This window comes from Phalaenopsis equestris, unplaced genomic scaffold, assembly GCF_001263595.1.
Source record: "Phalaenopsis equestris unplaced genomic scaffold, ASM126359v1 Scaffold000107, whole genome shotgun sequence".
Classification (NCBI taxonomy): Eukaryota; Viridiplantae; Streptophyta; class Magnoliopsida; order Asparagales; family Orchidaceae; genus Phalaenopsis; species Phalaenopsis equestris.
The window spans coordinates 5638035-5658660 of NW_018164549.1; the positions used below are offsets into that span (position 1 = coordinate 5638035).

The window sequence follows — 20626 nt, forward strand, 5'->3', positions numbered from 1 at the left end:
GGAGGTTTTATGTATAACAAAAAAATGTCGAGTCCTCACTAGGCTAGATAAAGCCAGAGTTGCGCAAGCAGAAATATCTCTGTCAAGCCATCCACCATGCCCACCCTCACCCTAGTTAGTCGATCGACCACCCAAAACTAGTTAGAAGGCCCTTAGTTGACCCCCTCATCTTCCGACCGGCCAAACAAATCATGTCGACCACCCAGCTCCAACCGGCCATCCTTCTCGAGCTGGCCTCTCAAATCCAACCAGCCGACCTTCTCGGATTGACCACCAGTTCCAACCAGTTGGGCACCCTGGGCCGACCCCAACAGCCGGCCGACCACCTGATGCTGACGAACTCCAGCACTGCAGAACAACAGATTTGAGCGAGGAAATGAAAAAAATACCTTGTACTGCCCACCTTAAAGAGAGGGCAATTTCTTAATATTATTTTACCCCTTTTTTCCTCTTCTAATAGAGGAGCCTGTGGCATGTAAAAGGATGTTGATTCTCTCTTGAGCTCTCCTCTCCTTCCTCTCCCATGCAGGGAGAAATATCCCCTTCTCTTATAGTCACCTCTTTTTGGAATAAAAAAAGGTAAAAAAGCTCGGGAACATCCGTCTTTGCTCTCCATGGGGCATACCTTTCTCTTTTTCTTTCTCGTTCCCTCTGATCTCATGCTCTATGCTTTGGGCAAGGTCTACATGACAAATTTAGCTTCAACATATAATATAATTTTCTATATGGTTTGACTCTAATCATCAATATATGCATTCTACAGTCATTTATATCTACCTTTTTTTTCCCTTAAGCAATGTTGGCAGAAAAGTGGTGTACATGTTAATATTCACATATAATTGATAAGTGGATTCCCTTCTAAACTTTTAGACAAAAAGAATCCAATTCTCATGGACAACAATACCACTCTAAGTTCTTCTTAGGAAGAATATAAATAGAATAAAAAAAATTAAAAGTTATCATATATAAAAGCTTGCCTTTATACCACTTTGTTGAGCATTTTTTGGATGCTTTTTCAGGAGGTAAATTTTTTAAAGCTAATAATGGGGTTTTATTTAAATATAAGGATCAAAGTATCTTATAATCACAAACTCCTGCGATTAATTATGTTTCATTTTAAATATAAAAAAAATCAACTAATTGAAAAACATATGTATTTAGGGGTTTGATTTAAAATCACCATTTTAAGTCTAATTTGGTGGGGGTGAATTGTTAACCCATTTGAAGATAAATGTCAAAAAATTCTTACATCCCAATTTAGCTTTATGAACTAAGTATACCAAAGTGAAAAAAAGGTTCCCCCAATAAGTTATTGAGAACTCTAATATGAAATTTCTATTTTGCCTTATTCCAATAATCTAGATTACGATGGATTTGTGAGTCATAAAACACATCAATCAATTGCTTGTTTATTTATCCTTGAAAACTAATCCTTCACCTTAGAGTGTGCCTAATAATTTTTAGCAAGTTTGATTAGCATAATTAGTGGTAATTAAAATTTTTGCATTTCAATATTATTTAATGGGGTTAACATTGTACGTCAACTTGAAGGGACAATAGAAACTTACAACCCAGGAAAGGAAGGCCCAATAGTTTTTTTTTTATTATTATTATTGGATTGATTTTTTTTGTTCACGATTCATTTGAAAGATTTCAATTTTCTTATTAATGATGATTTATAGTTACATAATGACTCAGTTTAATAGTGGAATTGATGATTTATATAGTGATCCGACAATCTTGGGCTTGCATCTTTGAGAAGAAAGGCCAAAGGTTTTTAGTTAGGATTAGTTAATGGCCATATAGAGCTAAATGAATGTTACAAGACAATTAGAACATAAACCTTGAATGGAGACCCAAATTTCCTTGACAAATCATCAAAATTTGTTTCAAATGCCTTGTATAGACATGATGTCAAATACCTTGATGAAATCTATAATTGGGTTGTCAATGCTTATAATGCTAAATAGTGTATGGCACAAAACATTTGCATGCTAGATTATATGATGCCTCTTCTAAAATTGAGAATTTTTTACAATATGTTGTTATAGATATTGGGGGCATCACTTCTTGCTTCCTTAAAACAGACTGGATTGATCCAAAGTCAACATTCTACAATATACTTGCAAGATGATGTCATTTTAAAAGTTTAGTCATAAATGATTTCAGCGGTCCACAACCTACTATTTTAGATATGAGAACTTTTTTTTTCATTTCTTAGAAATATAAGTGATATTTTATAAATGTTAAAAGGTCAAACTTAAGGGAGCTGGCCCTGTAATACTTTAATCTACATGACCAACATGAGGGTGTATGAGCTAATTCAAAGATGGCACACTCTTCTTTGAACTAGAATAATAATTTTTTTTGTTTTTATTTGAGCAAATTTGGTTCTGTTTGGGGCAGCTGCAGCTTATTGAATAATCTGCTGATAAACTGATTAAAAATAATTTGCCGATAAGTTAGGTGCGATGACTACTAAAAATTTTTATTTTTTTGGAATAGTCAGACCATAGACAGAAAGCTACCACAACATCTATACAGGTGCGGTGTGAAAATGCTATTTTCAACATTTTAAAAACAGATAAACTGTCAAAAACGCAGTTTACCCAAACAGGTCAGGTGCGTTTTCAAAACTGCACCGCACCAAATAAACTACCCCAAACAGACACTTAATTACAAACACACACCGTATATACAAAATTTTGAACTCCAAACTTCTTGATCTGTTGTCATAAGAGGCTAAGATGACTTGTATGATAATAATGATTTTAAATCTCCTCTTAACATTTTATAAACATTGTAAGATTGAGGGCATTATCCTAGTTTTATATGATAGAGAGACTTTACAATAAATTGATGTGGCTTTTACATGCATAACACACAATTCTTATAAATTTACCTATCTCATGCCAAAACTTTTATATTTACAAACATCATCATATAAACAATAACACTCATTATTATCTTTTAATAATCGAATCCATCTTTTCATCTGTAGATAAAGTGCTCAGTGTAAAAATAAAACCAGATGTGAGATACGTAAATCCATAAGATTTGTGTGACACCCTTCTAATTTTCCCTAAATTAATTCATCTAGAATTAATCATGGGATAATCAAGAGGCCCAAGGGTTTTGGGGGCACCCTCCATTGATACCCAATAATAAATTTCCTTTTTATTGTTACAATCAAAAGAAAATATTTCTATTATTCAAAATTCTTTAATATTATTAAACAAAAGAAAATTAAGTTTAAATTATATAATTTACCTATTTTTTATTATATCCATGAATCAAAATAGACTTCCTTGTATATTTTTATTATTTTTTATGATTTATTTGAGTTGAAAACTCACTTGTAGCAATTAGTTTAATTTCAATTTATTCCTTATTAAGAGAATTATATAATTATTCATCAATTCTTTATTGTATATAAATCCTCAATTTTTATGTTCTTGTTCTAATAGGAACATAAACTAAAGAATCAATAACAACAATCAACACCTGCGACTAGCATCATATAAGCTAGAAATATACAAACGAACTCAAAAGATAATGACATTACTCACGAAACAGAAAAATTATTCCATACGGACACTACATGCAGAAATGTATGCAGTGTCTGATCTCGATCACCGTAAAATATATTTCGGTGGGCCCACTTTTTTTAAAAAAAATTTGATCATATGTTGAAGATCGGTAATCGACAGTATAGATCAGACACCGCATGCATATATGAATAACTTTTCCACGAAACAACATCTAGAAAAACATCAGTCATCAAGCAACACAAAAAGACTGTTCCCAAGATTAATGATGATTAAAAGTTATACAATACATTGAAAGAAGGCCTTAAACGATATGCACAAATGTAATGATACAAAAACATATATGAACATTCAATATAGAATCAACATTATATCATGTAAAGCAAGATATAATGATCATTCAGAATATGTCGCTAAGGTTACAACACAATGTAAAGTGTGTGACAGAGTAAACTAAATCTAAAATTTATAATGTCATCATTATAACATGTTACGGTAAACCACATCTAGCAAAAAGATTTAGAGCACAATAATTTTTTTGGCACATTTACATACATAGCCGCATAACTTTTATGCATTTACACATCTAACACCTAAACATTTATAATCACAAGCATAACCATCAAATCATTATCATCATATTAAAAATATCACTATCACTACCTATTTTTAAAAATGAAATGCACATTTTCAAGTAGGTCCGAACCTCCATGCTTGTACGTGCCAATGGTCGTTACCCGATTGCCTTTGCTAGCGTAAACGAGCGATTTTTGTGGTGACTTTGGATATTTCTTCTGCCTCTACCTTGCTGACATCACAAATAGAATATTATATGCATAAAAGTATCAAACATATTAGATAAAAAATAATAATAATAATAACAATGATCCCAAATGATCCCTAAATCTTTGGAATCTTCATTTTGCACACTCGGTCTTCTTACATTCACAAACAAAGCTAATGCATAATGTCATCACCATAAAAATTGAACTACAATTTATAGATGACATGATGAATTTGTTATCATTACATTATTTACGGGTCAATTATTTAGCATAAAAAAAATCGCTAAAACTCGTAAAAATAATTTATTTCGAAATCAAATCAATATAGCAATAGTAAGAGTATAAGCTTCCATTATATCAAGATCAAGAAAACAACTGCAATGTTTGTGCACTAGCATAAAGATGTGAGATGTGCTGATATATAACAAGGAATTACATATCAATACAAAAAGAGTTATGCAATTGTAAATAAACAATCTATCAATTGAAATCATGCTCAACCCAAGAAAGAACATAAATAAAGGGACATTGACATACATACCAATCAATTTCTAGCTATTTACATATCTATCACCTAAATTTTACTTTTTACATTTATATCACTCGAAACTTTGATATCACGGCTTTGAAAAAGTGGAATATACCATTTTATGCATAGTTAAGGCGGCATATAAGTAAAAATTGAAGCTTAGGTGTTAGATATGTAAATACATAAGAATAGAGTGGTATGTATCTAGATCTTCTAGAAATATATCAGATTGTAAACATGAGGAAATCAGTTGAAGACATAATAACAAAAAGAGATTGTTATGTAGATCACATTATCAGTCTACTACAGAGACTGTTACAGTTTGCTCGTTCTCAACTTGTGTTCAGAGCTGCATTATCTTAGCATGCAGGCTGAGAAAAAATAGCCGTTAGCTGCTACAGGTCAGCGGTCACTGCACATACATCAACAAAATTAAGAGTTCAACACAATCAATTAGCTAAAAAAAGGGGGCATTTACATACATAGCACCAATTCCTATTCATTTACATTTACATATCGAGCACCTAAACTTTACTTTTTACATTTATAACCCCCAAATCTCTCACATCACACCAAAATACCATTACTTTAACTTAACCGTGAAAAAAAACTTTTCATGCACAAGGTGCATGCATGTAAAAATTGAAGTTTAAGTGTTAGAAATGTAAATACATACGAATAGAGTGGTATGTACGTAAATCTTCAAAGAAAAACATTTTAGTTGCAAGTACAAACATGTAGAATAAATTGACATAGCCCAACATGAAAATCACACGTGTTAGAAGCCAAGAAAATAAGCTAATTGAATAAACATTTGAAGGCCCATACAATTGAGCAGTAAGAAAAACAATAAATAATGAAAGACAAATATTTTGCAGGGCCATTAAGCTCTAATAAATTGTTTACTTGCTGCATGAATAGAAAACATCACAGGAGCTAATTGCATGACAGGAGTAAAATAAAGGCTCGAATCTAGGAGTCAGCTTGCGAGCAAGCGGCCTTCCTCTAGTTTTACCTAATACACCCATCCTAACTGATGCCTTACCGCCGGAAGATTAGAACTTTGTTTTCAATGTAAAAAAAAACATCAAATCATAGTTTTGTTCGAACGGGAAAATCCAGAGTGTAGTCAATTTGTAGCAAGTAGCATAAGCAAAAGCAACATTTGAAATTCTGTCTAGTAAACGAAAAAGATTTTCACCATAGATAACTATTGAACCAAATACAGATAGGGAAACTTGCATAAACACCACACAATTCTTATGGATTTATGTATCTAACACCCAAAGTCTATTATATACACTTGTACCCAAGGTTGTGAAAACCAGACCGGATATCAAATTGGAAGAAAGGTTCAAGATTTATTAGTTCGACCAAGGTTGGACCGGGGATCAAACCAGATGATGTAATAAATTAAAAAATAAATTAGATATGAAATGATTAATAAAATAATAATATAATAATACAAATATATAAATAAATAAACACATAACATACAACCACAATTTTCTAAATTTTTAAAGCAAATAAATAGTAATACAAATCATTGAGTACACTTATAACGGAAGCATTAAGCTCTCTTCCCTCAGAATAACCAACCTTACCGCAAAAAAAGTAATAATAATAATATTACCATACAAAAAAGCTGACCACATGCCATTGTAACCCCCCCTCCATTCTCACTCTCTCTTTAAATTATACATATATATCTAAAGTTAAAGTAAGTTCTAATTTTAGAATGACAAAAAAATAAAAAAGTAATATCACAATTTTCAAAAGAGGGAACGGATTCGCCGGTTTCTTGGTTGAACCTGCGGTTAAACTGGTTCCCGACAGTTAAACGAATTCCCGCAGGTTCGATGATAGAAATGGTCCATTATGTGATTCGGACTGGACCAGACACCAATTCATGGTCGGACTGATTAGACCGGTAGAATCGTTCGGTCCGGTCCGGTTTTCTAAATGTTGTTTATAACACCTTGGCGACATAAACCTACAAGCGAAAAGATGTATTTCACTTTTAGAAAGGCAGTAATGGCGGCGTTTTTCTTATGATTTTAATGATGAGTGGTATGCATGTAAATATGAATGTTTAGGTGTTAGATATGTAAATACATAAAAATTATGTGGTATGCATGTGGAAGCCCCATACATGTAAAATGGTGTGGCATTGGCTTGATGAGGATAGCAGCTACCAGGCTCTATCCGCCAAAGTTAACATCCATACATCAATGAACAAAAACCTAGTCTGTAAAGCATATTGTTAAAATATGTGTTATCAAGCAAGGAAGAAAGGCAAATGGTGCATTAAGCAACACAACATACAATAGACACGAAACGAAGGAAATGAAATTCAATAGAATAATAACATAAAACAACCTTATAAAAATTGACTTCGTTGGTAAGGTAGCCAGGCATAAAAGCCAACAGAAGCACGGAATGAAAATTTCAAAAATAAATGTTTGTGCCAACTTTTAAAAGAGGTGAAATCCAACTGTCTTTAGTATACATAATGCACAAAGTTCCTTCTATAAGTACCTCGGGAGAATAAAAAAGTACTCCTAAACACTCACTCACACTAGTCCTCCATGCCTAAACCCACCGTCTCCAGAATCTGTTACAGTATCCAAACCAACAGGGGAATCATACCACTTTGTATTTTCGGGGTAGAACCCATCAACCTGCATTGCAATGTTTTCTTCATGCCTCAAAGGCTTTATTAACTTTGAGTCCTCATCCTCACCACAATTAAGTATACTCTTTTCATCAAAGACACTACAATCTTCCTTCAATAACCATTTGACTGACTTGCAGCTATCCCCCATGAGAATCTTCTGCTCCTGGCACTCTACTGCCATGGAACCCCATGGCACAATGGGCCCAAGGGTTGAATGAAAATCAGTTTCATCCTCTTCAATGAGTTCAGCATCCTTATTGCCAAATATCCTGCCATGCTCATCAAAATCATGATTTTGCTCACTTCCCCACTGCCCTATGCTATCATCACCCATAACTAAGGATTCCTCAGAAAGTTGTTGACCTGTAAAACTCCTGAGCCTGTTCAGAGTATCTGTCAACTCACGTGAAAGTGTACTGAGCAACTCTGGTGGCATCTTAGCCATCTTACCCTCTAACAAGCCAGCCTCCACCCTCAATTCCTGGATTTTCTGTAGAATGGTGTGATGGCTATCACAACCATCTTCCTTAACCATAAGGTCTACAAAAGTTTCAGATTCTGTATCCTCTCGGACCCCATAAACCACAGGGTCAAATTCTAAACCGCCCTTGTGGCCTACCACCCTGTGAATAATCCTTGCATTTCCATCTAGGGGGCCTGGTTCATGCCCAGAATGCACAGCATAGAGCTTGAACACAGCTGTGCCCTCCTCGAGGTATACAAAAGTCTTGTCTTTTTCATTATAATTGGCAATGGGTACAATGGCTCGGATACGAAACCCACAGCCACATCGTTTTGACTGGTAAGGCTCCCTCTTCAGAACCCTTGGCTTCTTTGTAGAGGTTGATGCTGAAACAGATGAAGGTTCTCCAGCACGGTGGCATGTATAATCCTTTACCTCCGCCATAAAGGGTTTGTACCTTATATACTTCTGACGGATGCAAAGAACTACCTTGTGCTTGGCGGCCAGCTGCTGAAGCCTGCGAGGCACGTCCTTGGCCGGGACGTCAAACGACTCGGTGTATTCAAATCTGCGCCGCTTGGATCGGGAAGAAGCACCTCCGCTGCACGAAGATGCGCCAGCAATGGAGGTGGATGAGGAACAAATGGGACATGAAGATATGCAATCACGAATGAAGGATTCAGGGATGCCATAAAATTTGGCTCCAACTGTCCATGACTGCTTGATTCTGTCAACCGTCTCCTTGAGACCAAGGTGCCGGAGAAGGTCAGGGTCCGCATGGAAAGAGGCGACTATGTCCTGCCATTGCTCGAAATGGGAGACGCATTGTGCCGTGTTGTTCTTAAAGTAAAGAGAGGGGTTACCATGGTCGTCGATATGTGCGTGGAGCTTGTCCTGTATCCGCTTCCACGCCGTAAGGTACGCGGTGTCCTCGTTCCGGTCCTTCCAAACCAAGCGCCAAGACTTCAGCACCGACCGAGGCGTTGCCTGCCGGATTTCGTTCGGCGTCGCCAGTCGTCTCTCAAGGATGCAGCGAATCATCAACGCATGGGAATCGCGGTTGAAGGTGTAGAACTGAGAGGAGATGTGCGGCGAAGGGTCGACGTGCGGCATCGCTGCAGCCAATATGAAAGCGTCGGAGGAGTGCTTGGGGTCGGTCTTCCGCTCAAAGTCAGGACCATGGACCACACCGCCGGGGCCGGCGGGGGCAGGGAGTTCGTCATCCTCTTCCTCCTCATCGTCCATGTCAGGGTCTCGAAGGAGGAGGGAGGAGAACGGTGATTCGGGATGGTTGTCATCTAGGGTTCCGGTGGGGCTAGAGTTGTTAGGGTTGCAAACGGGGGGCTCGTGCTCCGTGTCGTCGTCGTCATCCAGGAGAAGAGATTCGGAGTGCAGGTGGTAGGATTGGAATATATAGTCTGCATCGTCGTCGGTGGAGACGACTACGCCATCTGCGGCTGCGTGGTGTGTTAGACCTAAGGCTGCGTTTAGGGTTAGGTTTTGGGGATGAGTTTTGATGGGGTTCATAGGGGTTATGGTGGGCGATGGGGATGATGACTTCGGCATCTACCCGCTTAACCTCTCCTCTCGATCTCGATCTCGATCTCGATCGCCCACTCTTTCCCTTTTTCGTTTTCTTGATGCAGTCTGAGTGAGGTTTCCCAATGCAAATGGACGGGGTTCTGCTCCACCGGATTAAGCTAAGAAACCTCTGAATGGGACCGCAAATAAGGACCCAGTAGTAAAGCAGTGCTGACTACAGGTTAAGTTGTACCTTTTGGTTCTATTACGTGGTGCCAACGGCAGAAGTTCATTAATTAACTCCGTAATGTTGTAAATCAGCGGACTAGTGCTTGTTTAATTATTATTATTATTATTATTATTATTATTTTATTATTGTTTTTTTAATTAACAAAGGTAAATACATGATAGATAAAATAAAAAATATTAGCCAATAAAAAAAATTTAGATTAAAATTCAATAGAGATAGAAAAAAAAAATTGTAATAAAATTTATAAAATAATGCATTACATGATCAATCATTAAGATCAATATATGAACTATATTAGAGAATTAGAAGTTATGAAGAAAAAAAAACTAACAAAAAAATATTATAATATTAAACATAAATTTTTTGTCAATCAATATAAAGACAATCATAACAAATAATTGTTTATGGTCCATAATACCTTAGTGAAAAAATAATCCCAATAATTGTATCCAAAATGTTGTCCTAACCTTCATGGCATATGACTTGGCTAAAAAATGCTATGAAACAAAGAGCATGGTATAAATAAAACACCAATTCGTTTAAAAAAAAAAAACCAAAAAAAAGATGGTGTGATGGAGATATTGAAATGCAAACAAAATTGTAATATTATCCATAGAGTATAGTGTAAGCGATCGATTATTACCAAAAACTAACTAATGTATTTTTATTAGTCGAGGAAGCTTTACCCTTCTTAAAACCATGAAGTCGTGAATTTTTGTTTACTTAGTTTAAACGATGTCATTGTTGGGTCTCAAGCCCGAGATAAAAAAAGTGAATGGTTTGTTAGGTAGTTAACAATCAATGTAAAATTTGTCGAAAGATCATGACATGAATCATTTAAATTCTTTGTAAATATTAGGGTGTCCCTTAGAATCGACATACTATATGACCTAAATATAGTGAAGGGTGTGCAAGGACCGCTACACCGGCGTCCTGGTGTAATGTCAAATAAGCAATGATTCCCATATTACAGACCAATGCGGGTAAAAAATTTAGTTCATGAAACTAATATTAGTATAAAATCTTAAAATATAGGCACTCTCATTGTTGTACTAAGTAATTATTTGATATTATGATTTATAAGAAGATAAATATCTTATGTATTCAAGAAACTAAATAGATTCGATATAAGGCTAATGAGTTTGATAGCTTAAGTTTTGAACTATAGTATTCTTGAAAAAGTCAAACTAAAATGATGCATTTGTAATTATGGATAAAATAATAATGTTATAAAAATTAATAAAACTAGAGATAGGATTATAACCCTAAATATTGTTGTTGATACTAAAATTTTTAATGTTATAAGTGTTTATTCTCCTCAAGTAGGTCTATATATATGTTCAAAAGAAAAATTCTATGATGACCTGGAATAATTAATACTAATGATACATTTTTATGAAAGAACTTTTATTGGATGAGATTTAAATGGACATCTTGGTAGAGTGGGGGAAGTTTTTAGAAATATTCATGGTGGTTATGATTTTGGAGTGATTAATGAAGAATGTAGAACCATATTAGATTTTAACTTAGCATATGATATTATTATTGATAATATCTTATTTAAGAAAAGAGATGAGCATATTTTTACCTATAAGAATAGATCTAATAAAACATAAATCGATTGTTTTCTTATGAGAAAAAAATATCGTCAAGTGTGTAATGGTTGTAAGGTCATTCCAAGTGAAAATTTAAGTACTCAACATCGATTATTAGTTTTAAATTTTAAGATGAAGAGTTGTAAGGTAAAGAATACAAGAAAATCAAAGAATTAGACAAACACCTAAAAATCACATATAAAATCATTTTTATGAGTAAACTTTACGATTTCAAGATTTAGGATGTTTATGAAGAAGCAAATTCTATGTGAGATAAATTAACAAGCACTATTAAATAAGTTGCAAAAGATGAGAATCAAAAGGAAAAATTTTTATAAATAAAAATAATTGGTGATAGAATAATAATGTTCAAGAAAAGATAAAATACAAGAAGTTATGTTTTAAATTAGTTTAAATGTAAGAGTTTATTGGGAAAAATATAAGGTGGCTTATATAGAATTTAAGAGAACAATTTGTGATGTTAAAAGTTATGTTTTTATTGATCTTTACAATAGAATAGATACTAAAGAAAGTGAAAAATATATGTATAAACTAAAAAAAAGAGAAAAGAAAATTAAAGATTTAATTCAAATCAAGTTTATTAAAAATGAAAATCAATAAGTATTTTTCTTAGAGAAAGATATACAATATAGATGGGTGAGCTATTTTGATAATTTTATTTATGAAGTTTCTGAAAATACGATCATCCTTAATGATCATAATATCATTAATAATAATAATAAATCTTATTTTTACTATCAGATTAGTTAAAAAGAAGTTGATGAGGCTTTGAAGAAAACAAAGAGTGAAAAATTAGTAAAACCTGATGATATCCTAATTGAATTGTGGAATTGTTTGGGAGATTTGAGAGTTTTTTGGCTCACTAAACTCTTTAATATTTTTTTAAGAACTTAAAAATTGCTTGAGGAGTACAGGAAGAGTATTTTTATCTCTTTTTTTAAAAAAAATAATAGGGATTCACAAGAAGGTGCAAACTATAAAGGAATGGAGTTGATATGTCATACTATAAAATTATGAGAGAGGGTAATTAAACTTAGGTTAGGACGTGTTACAAAGATTTCTCATAATCAATTTAGATTTATGTTAGCGAGGTTTACTATGAAAGTTATACATTTATTGAGATCTTTGATGGAGAAGTATAAAGGGAATACAGAGGAACTACTTATAATTTTTATTCATTTAGAAAAAGCTTATGAAAAAGTTTCAAGAGAAGTCCTTTGGAGATTTCTAGAGGAGAAATGTGTTGATATAACTTATATTTAAGTCATTAAAGATATGTATACTAGATTTGTTACTTGTGTTCGAACAAAATTAGGATTGGCCAAGTATTTTTGTATCTTTGTTGGAATACATTTGTGATTATCTTGAAGCCCATATCTTTTTTGCTTTAGTTATGGATGCTCTTATTAGACATTTATCAGACGATGCACTTTTGTGTATGCCTTTCATTAATGATATCCTTCTTGTGGGTGATATTAGAGAAAGAACTTAGGATAAAATTGAATTATAAAGGTCTACACTGGAGTCTAAAGGCCTGCATTGGACATTTACTAGTAAATGAGTTGTAACTATGGGTGATCTAATCATTAAAATGTGTGATCATTTTAGATATCACAAGACTATTGTTCAAAATGATGGTGATATAGATAGGGATGTTATTAATAAAATTCAAGCTAGTTGGTTGCAATGGAGGATTGCATCGAGTCTATTGTGAGATAGAAAAGTACTGCTTAAATTGAGAGGAAAATTTTATAAGATGGTGTGAGACCTATAATACCTATGGCACAAAAATGTTATCCTTTAAAAGAAAAGCATAAAACAAAGTTAAGTGTTGTTGAGATGATGATGCTTAAGTGGATGAGTGGCTTAACACTTAGAGACAAAATGTGAAACGAATATATCTGTGATATTGTTGACATAGCTTCAGTGGCAAAATATATTAGAGAGAGTCATCATAAATGGTTTGGTAACATTAAATGTTGACCATTTAAGATCATGTTTGGAGAGTTTATGTTTTAATTCAACTTATGTTAAGAAAGGCAGAGATAGAGCTAAAAAAACTTGGGCATCCTATATAAAAAATGATCTTAATCTATTACATTTGAATGAAATTATGACCCTAAGTAGGACACAATGAAGAAAAAGGATTCATGTAACCGACCCCAACCAGTGTGACAAAGGCTTGTTTTAATTGTAGTGATAGTTTAAACAACTGTAGAATTGATTTTAAAAATCATCCCAATTAATATAGTTGTTTTAGCACCAAACATTTCATTCTAATTTCCCACAAAATAATGTAAACCAATACTAAAATAATAACTAAGAAGATTATTAACAACGTTATGGTAAAGGGAAGGAGAATTACTTAAGATTTATTGCAATATGGGTTGAAAAAAAGAAGTTATTATTTGGGAGGAAGCTGTTTATTTGGCACATAAAAAGTGGCATCAAAAGAAAAGGTGAGAGTGGTATTATTGTGAATCATTTACAACTTGTATTAATATTAGACTCAAATAATGGGCCTCAACATTATGAAAAATTTTCAATCCTTCAATATAAGAAATCCAATAAATATAACATGTTTAATAGTGTTGCATTTTGATCCCCGATTACTGTTTATGTGCACAGTTTAACAATGTCATTGATGATATTTTTCACTTATGTTTCCTTACTTTGCAACAGAACAAAAAAAATTGATCCAATTTACAATGTGCACAATTGATCAACAAACTTTCTAGTTCAAAAAGACAATTACTTAAACTATAGATATTTTTATAGTTATTAAATTCAAATCTTTTTAATATTTTTAAGATTTTGACAAAACAGTAACAACCTCTAAAAATAACTTGAGTTTATGTAAAAGAAAAACACTTTATATGAAAATATATTTCTTTTTATCATGAATCAATAATAAGTATAAAATTTATGTTATGGAAGTATGCAAATTGTGTTGTGCCAAATATAAGCAATATTATTCTTTACCCTTATGATACACACAAATTATATGCATTTTAGACTCATATTTTATACTCATTTTTTGTGATATTGCACAATAATTGAATGTATTTTCTATGTTTTATTGTAGGTTGTTGATTTTAAGGACTTAGAGCAAAAATGATAAAATTTGGAGCAAAAATGAAGATTTAGAAGAATTACTCAGCACCAACGGAGCCAAAAGGACGCTGGACAGCGCAAACCTATAAAAAGGTTGCAGAACAAGAGTCAGCGCCGACGACGCCATTTGACAAAAACTTAGGATTTAATTACGGGCCTCTGACACCAGTGTCGGTGGAAGCCCTGTTTCTAAAAGTTTCGATGAATTTGGACACTTTTTGAGTTGTTGGATGCACCTATTGAAGAACTGACCTATGCTCTATTTAGTGCCAAAATTTGATCAGAACCCCATTGCACCATTTCAACTTCTTCGACTCATTTTTAATTTTTCTTTTCACACACCTACATTCGACACCATTAGTTAGTTATTGATTTTATAGATTTGAGTTTTTCTGGTGATTTTAAATGTGAATTCTTCTCTAAGAAGTGTTGGAGTGGAAGAGAGGTGAGAGATTTATTCTTCCTACATTTCTTAAGAGAGGCTACAAAGGATTTGTTTTGAGAAAAAGTTTCAGATAAGTGTTATTTGTTTAGTATTGTTGTATGAACTTTCTTTTATATATGAAATTTATGTTTTGTTGCATCTTTCTCATGAACTCTGAGTAGATTCTTTTATCTTTCTCCCTACTCTAAGTTATGGTGAAATGAAGAGATAATGTGGATGTGACGATGTTAAAATTTAAAATAAATTGTGATGGTTTTTCAACTCCGCTCTTTATTTACTTTTCGATCTGACCAATTGAATTGTTAAAATATGTTGTGAAACATATGATTCGGGAAATGGAGTATAAGTTCTACAACAGAGTAAGAATCACATTTAAGTTCATCAATGAGTATTTTATTCATGGGATTAAGTGCAAATAAATAGAAAAATAATATTTTGTTGGGTGTAGAATTAAAGATTTCTAGGGTGACAGACTAAAAATCCTCAATTCGATCTTAGTGTTTAAAAACTAAAGCGAGAGTTAGCCTTCAGTGGAAGGGAAATGGAAGCTCTGGAGTTGGAGTCAATATCCTTCTAGCCTAGCCACGAATTTAGGGACTAAACATAAGATTAAATAATTGAATGTATTTTCTATGTTTTATTGTAGGTTGTTGATTTTGAGGACTTAGAGCAAAAATAAAACAAAAAAGGATGAGCAAAAATGATAAAATTTGGAGCAAAAATGAAGATTTAGAAGAATTACTCAGCACCAACGGAGCCAAAAGGACGCTGGACAGCGCAAACCTATAAAAAGGTTGCAGAACAAGAGTCAGCGCCGACGACGCCATTTGACAAAAACTTAGGATTTAATTACGGGCCTCTGACACCAGTGTCGGTGGAAGCCCTGTTTCTAAAAGTTTCGATGAATTTGGACACTTTTTGAGTTGTTGGATGCACCTATTGAAGAACTGACCTATGCTCTATTTAGTGCCAAAATTTGATCAGAACCCCATTGCACCATTTCAACTTCTTCGACTCATTTTTAATTTTTCTTTTCACACACCTACATTCGACACCATTAGTTAGTTATTGATTTTATAGATTTGAGTTTTTCTGGTGATTTTAAATGTGAATTCTTCTCTAAGAAGTGTTGGAGTGGAAGAGAGGTGAGAGATTTATTCTTCCTACATTTCTTAAGAGAGGCTACAAAGGATTTGTTTTGAGAAAAAGTTTCAGATAAGTGTTATTTGTTTAGTATTGTTGTATGAACTTTCTGAACTTTCTTTTATAACTTTCTTTTATATATGAAATTTATGTTTTGTTGCATCTTTCTCATGAACTCTGAGTAGATTCTTTTATCTTTCTCCCTACTCTAAGTTATGGTGAAATGAAGAGATAATGTGGATGTGACGATGTTAAAATTTAAAATAAATTGTGATGGTTTTTCAACTCCGCTCTTTATTTACTTTTCGATCTGACCAATTGAATTGTTAAAATATGTTGTGAAACATATGATTCGGGAAATGGAGTATAAGTTCTACAACAGAGTAAGAATCACATTTAAGTTCATCAATGAGTATTTTATTCATGGGATTAAGTGCAAATAAATAGAAAAATAATATTTTGTTGGGTGTAGAATTAAAGATTTCTAGGGTGACAGACTAAAAATCCTCAATTCGATCTTAGTGTTTAAAAACTAAAGCGAGAGTTAGCCTTCAGTGGAAGGGAAATGGAAGCTCTGGAGTTGGAGTCAATATCCTTCTAGCCTAGCCACGAATTTAGGGACTAAACATAAGATTAGCCAATAATTTTCTATAACACTGAATCAGTGTACATAATTAAAATTGCTTCTATTTGACACAATACATATTTAAACCATTTATCTCAACTCATTTCACAAAAAAACTCATTGTAGTGGGAAAGATGCATTTTCACATAAGCAAACTTCATTACATAAATATAGTTTAGTAGTTATTAATCTTAAAATTTGCTTTTAAATTCTGCTAGTAATAAATAATTTAGCTTTGATAACATCTCAAACTTTCGAAATTAGTGACAGTAATTTCGTTAGATTTCTGTAAATTTCCTAGTTAATTTATCATTTCAAAATTTAACATTCCCCGTGTGATGAATATTTGAGACTTAAAAAAGTATTATATTACTTCATAACTATACGTATACTTGCATAGAATCCTAACTTTAAGTGCTTAACGTTATTATTCATAAAATACCATGTCAAATTTTTGACGTCGGTGCAAAGCGGAGTCAACTTTATAAATTTTACACAACTATATTTTATCGGGATCAAGTTTTTGGCACCGTTGTCAGGTAAGGTAAAAGTAAATTAATAGATTTGGTAAATTAAGAAATCCGAAAATCCAAAAACATATAACCATATAATTAAGAGTATTTTTAAGAAAATTTTCTTTGCTTATTATATTTATTTATGTGAAATATAAGATCTGAAGGTTTAGTACCATACGATTCAGAATTAGAAGGTACAATTAGAAAAATTTGAAAACAACAAAAATAAATTAAAATTTTGAACAAAATAACGAATAACTTAGATAATCAAATAAATGAAAATCGACAAAGACATTTAAAAAATTATGTATTTAACATTTAAAAAATTATGTTAATCCAACAACAGATGAACTTCACTTAACTATTCAAAATCCTGATATTTCTGCTAATTCATTTGAGCTTGAACTTACTATTATCTAAATGATACAAAATAATCAGTTTGGAGGAACATCTATTGAAGATCCTAACTTACATATGGCTAGTTTTTTTGAGATTTGTGCTACTTTTAAATATGACGGAGTGTATAATGATGATGTTAGACTTAGAATTTTTCCTTTTTAATTAAGGGATAAATCCAAAGCTTGGTTAAACTCATTAGCACATGGATCCATCAGAACTTGGGGAGAAATTTCACAAAAAATTTATGGCTAAATATTTTCCACCCTCGAAAACCGCTAAGCTTAGAAACAATATTACATCTTTTTATTAGTTTGATGGGGAATCAATATATGAAGTCTGAGAAAGATTTAAGGATCTCCTTAGAAAATGTCTACACTATGCTTTACCAGATTGGTTAATAATTTAAACTTTTTACAATGGATTATTAGGATCACTTAGATCTATTATGGATGATGCTACTGCGGATCTTTAGGGCCTGTTTGGGACAACATATAAGTGCGGCGGCATTTTTGAAAACGTCGCCTACCCGTTTGTTTTGCACATTTCATAGATTATATCAAAACTACGTTTTATATTTTCCACTACACGTGAATCACGGGGTTATACATGTGATTCGCGTTCGCCTGGAGCTTATTTCGCTTCTTTATGCCTCTACCCCTCTCGCTCACGAAACTTACCCCGCCCTCTTTCCGAAGCCCGTGGCCCTTCGTTGGTCTCCATCGCCTAAAGCCAGTCAAAGCCCGTGGCCCTTCGTCGTTCTCTGGCCCTTCATCGCTCTCCGTCGCCAAAAGCCGGTCAAAGCCCATGGCCCTTTGTCGCTCTCCGGCCCTTCGTCGTCGAAAGCCCGTCGAAGCTAGCGGCCCCCTCCTACACATCCTCCGTCGCTGTCCTCCCCCAAATCCAGGCGCTCTCCATCCTCTCCTGAAAGCGTAGATAGCCTACTTGGAACAACAACATTTTTTTTAAGCGTTAAATGTGAAATGCAGATAAGTGGATCTGCTTTCATGATGGATCAATGAGAAATTTATGCCCTTTTAGCTCTTCTTGTTAAACATATTTTTTTTTACATATAGGACACCTAAATTTCAGTTTTTTACGCACTTATCACACAATTCCATACATTCAATTCCTATGCACATTTTCATACATATGTTTAAAGCACCAAAGTATTATGTCTGTACATATGCAAGCTTAGATACTTAGATTTGAGGTATGTAAATGCTAGAGAATTGTCTGCTAACTATGTAAATTTCCCTTCATCCAAATAATTTTATTATTTATACCTCCTACTTGCTCTGTTTGGCATGGTTTGTAGATACCAGCTTAGATTTGTTGTTTTTTGTTTTTTTAAAAGGTTGGTAGATAGTCTTCCTTGAGTGAGGATTATATCTTTTTTTTGTCCTGTAAACTGTTATGTACTATTTTTGTTTTAGATTTTAGTATATTGAATGTGTTATCATTATATTATTGTTGCAAACAGTTCCACTGTGCGTAGCTGAAATGATCATTTTTCCACCAACAGCTGCAAATCAACTGTTTCCAAACCGCAAAAACCAAAAAACTTATTTAGTTCAAGGGCAGAATGGTCATTTATCCACAAACAGCTGCAAATTAGTTGTTTTCCAAACGCACAAACCAAACGGTCAGCCAATTTATCCGGATTAGCTGCTCATCAGCAGATTATCAGGATAAGTTGTTTATCAGCAGAAGCTGTATAAGCTGCAGCTGCCCCCAAACAAACCCTTAATGTCAAAACCTTTTGATGAAACATACTCTTTAATGGAAAAAATGACTACTAATAATTTTCAATGGCTCTCTGAACGGGTAAATCCTAATAAAGTAGCTAGTATTCATGAATTTGATGCAATGTCTATTTTAGCATCTCAAATTGCTGCTATATCAAAAAAGATTGATCAAATTGGAGTGAACTATTCTCAAATACTATCTATATTAGAGGAAAATTCACTATGAAATATAATTGATACTCAATCATCTTATGAAACTTTGAATGCTATTAATAATCAAAATAATAATCCTTATTCTAACTATTACAATCCTGTATGAAAAAATCACCCAAATTTTAGTTGGAATAATTATAACAATTCAATGAACCCCTCAGAAAATTTAAATAACCAAGGAAATTCTAATTATCAACATTATTATCCTCCTGGATTTAACTCTAACCCTAACCCACAAGTTAAGAAAAAGAAATTAATGATGGAAGAGGAATGATGGAAGAGGAAATGTTGAATAAATGTTGAATATGGGAAATCAAATATAAAATCAAGGGTTTGCTATTAGAAATATTAAAAATCAATTAGGACATATTGCTACTGCACTTAGTAAAAAACCTTCCAGAAATCTTCCGAGTACGGTGGAAGTTAATCCCAAAGGTTAAAATAAAGAACAAATTAAAGCAATTCAATTACGGAGTGGAAAAGAAATTGAAACAAGAATCCAAAGAGAAACATAAGTTGATGAGGAGAAGGAAGAGATGGAAACTGGCCATAATGAAACTGAGCAAACATAAGTTCTCTTAGAAAAACCATCACCTTCATTTCCTCAACGACTAAAACAGAAGAATAAAGACAAACAATTTACAAAATTTTTAGAAATCCTTAAAAAGTTAACGATAAACATTCCTTTCATCGAGGCTTTGGAACAAATCTCAAGTTATGTGAAATTTATGAAAGATATACTAAACAAAAAAAGAAAGTTTGTAGATCATGAAACTGTTGCACTTAGTGAAGAGTGTAGCGCTATTATTCAGAAAAAACTTCCTGAAAAGTTAAAAGATCCTGGTAGTTTTACTATATCTTGTGCAATTGGTGAAAAGTTTTATGGAAAAACTTTATGTGATTTAGGAGCAAGTATCAATCTTATGCCTCTATTAATTTTTAAACGTTTAGATTTAGGAGAGATTTCCCCTACTACTGTAACTCTTCAGTTAGCTGATCGATCAATCACTTATTCTAAAGGAGTTACAGAAGATGTAT

General features: G+C 33.2%; 1 protein-coding gene across 1 annotated transcript; it reads right to left on the reverse strand.

Annotated features, from left to right (window-relative positions):
• Positions 1-7237: 7237 nt before the first annotated feature.
• LOC110020828 lies at positions 7238-9640 on the reverse strand. Its single transcript, XM_020719084.1, has one exon. It carries the CDS (start codon positions 9566-9568, stop codon positions 7436-7438), a length of 2133 nt encoding a protein of 710 aa, XP_020574743.1. The 5' UTR covers positions 9569-9640; the 3' UTR covers positions 7238-7435.
• Positions 9641-20626: the final 10986 nt, after the last annotated feature.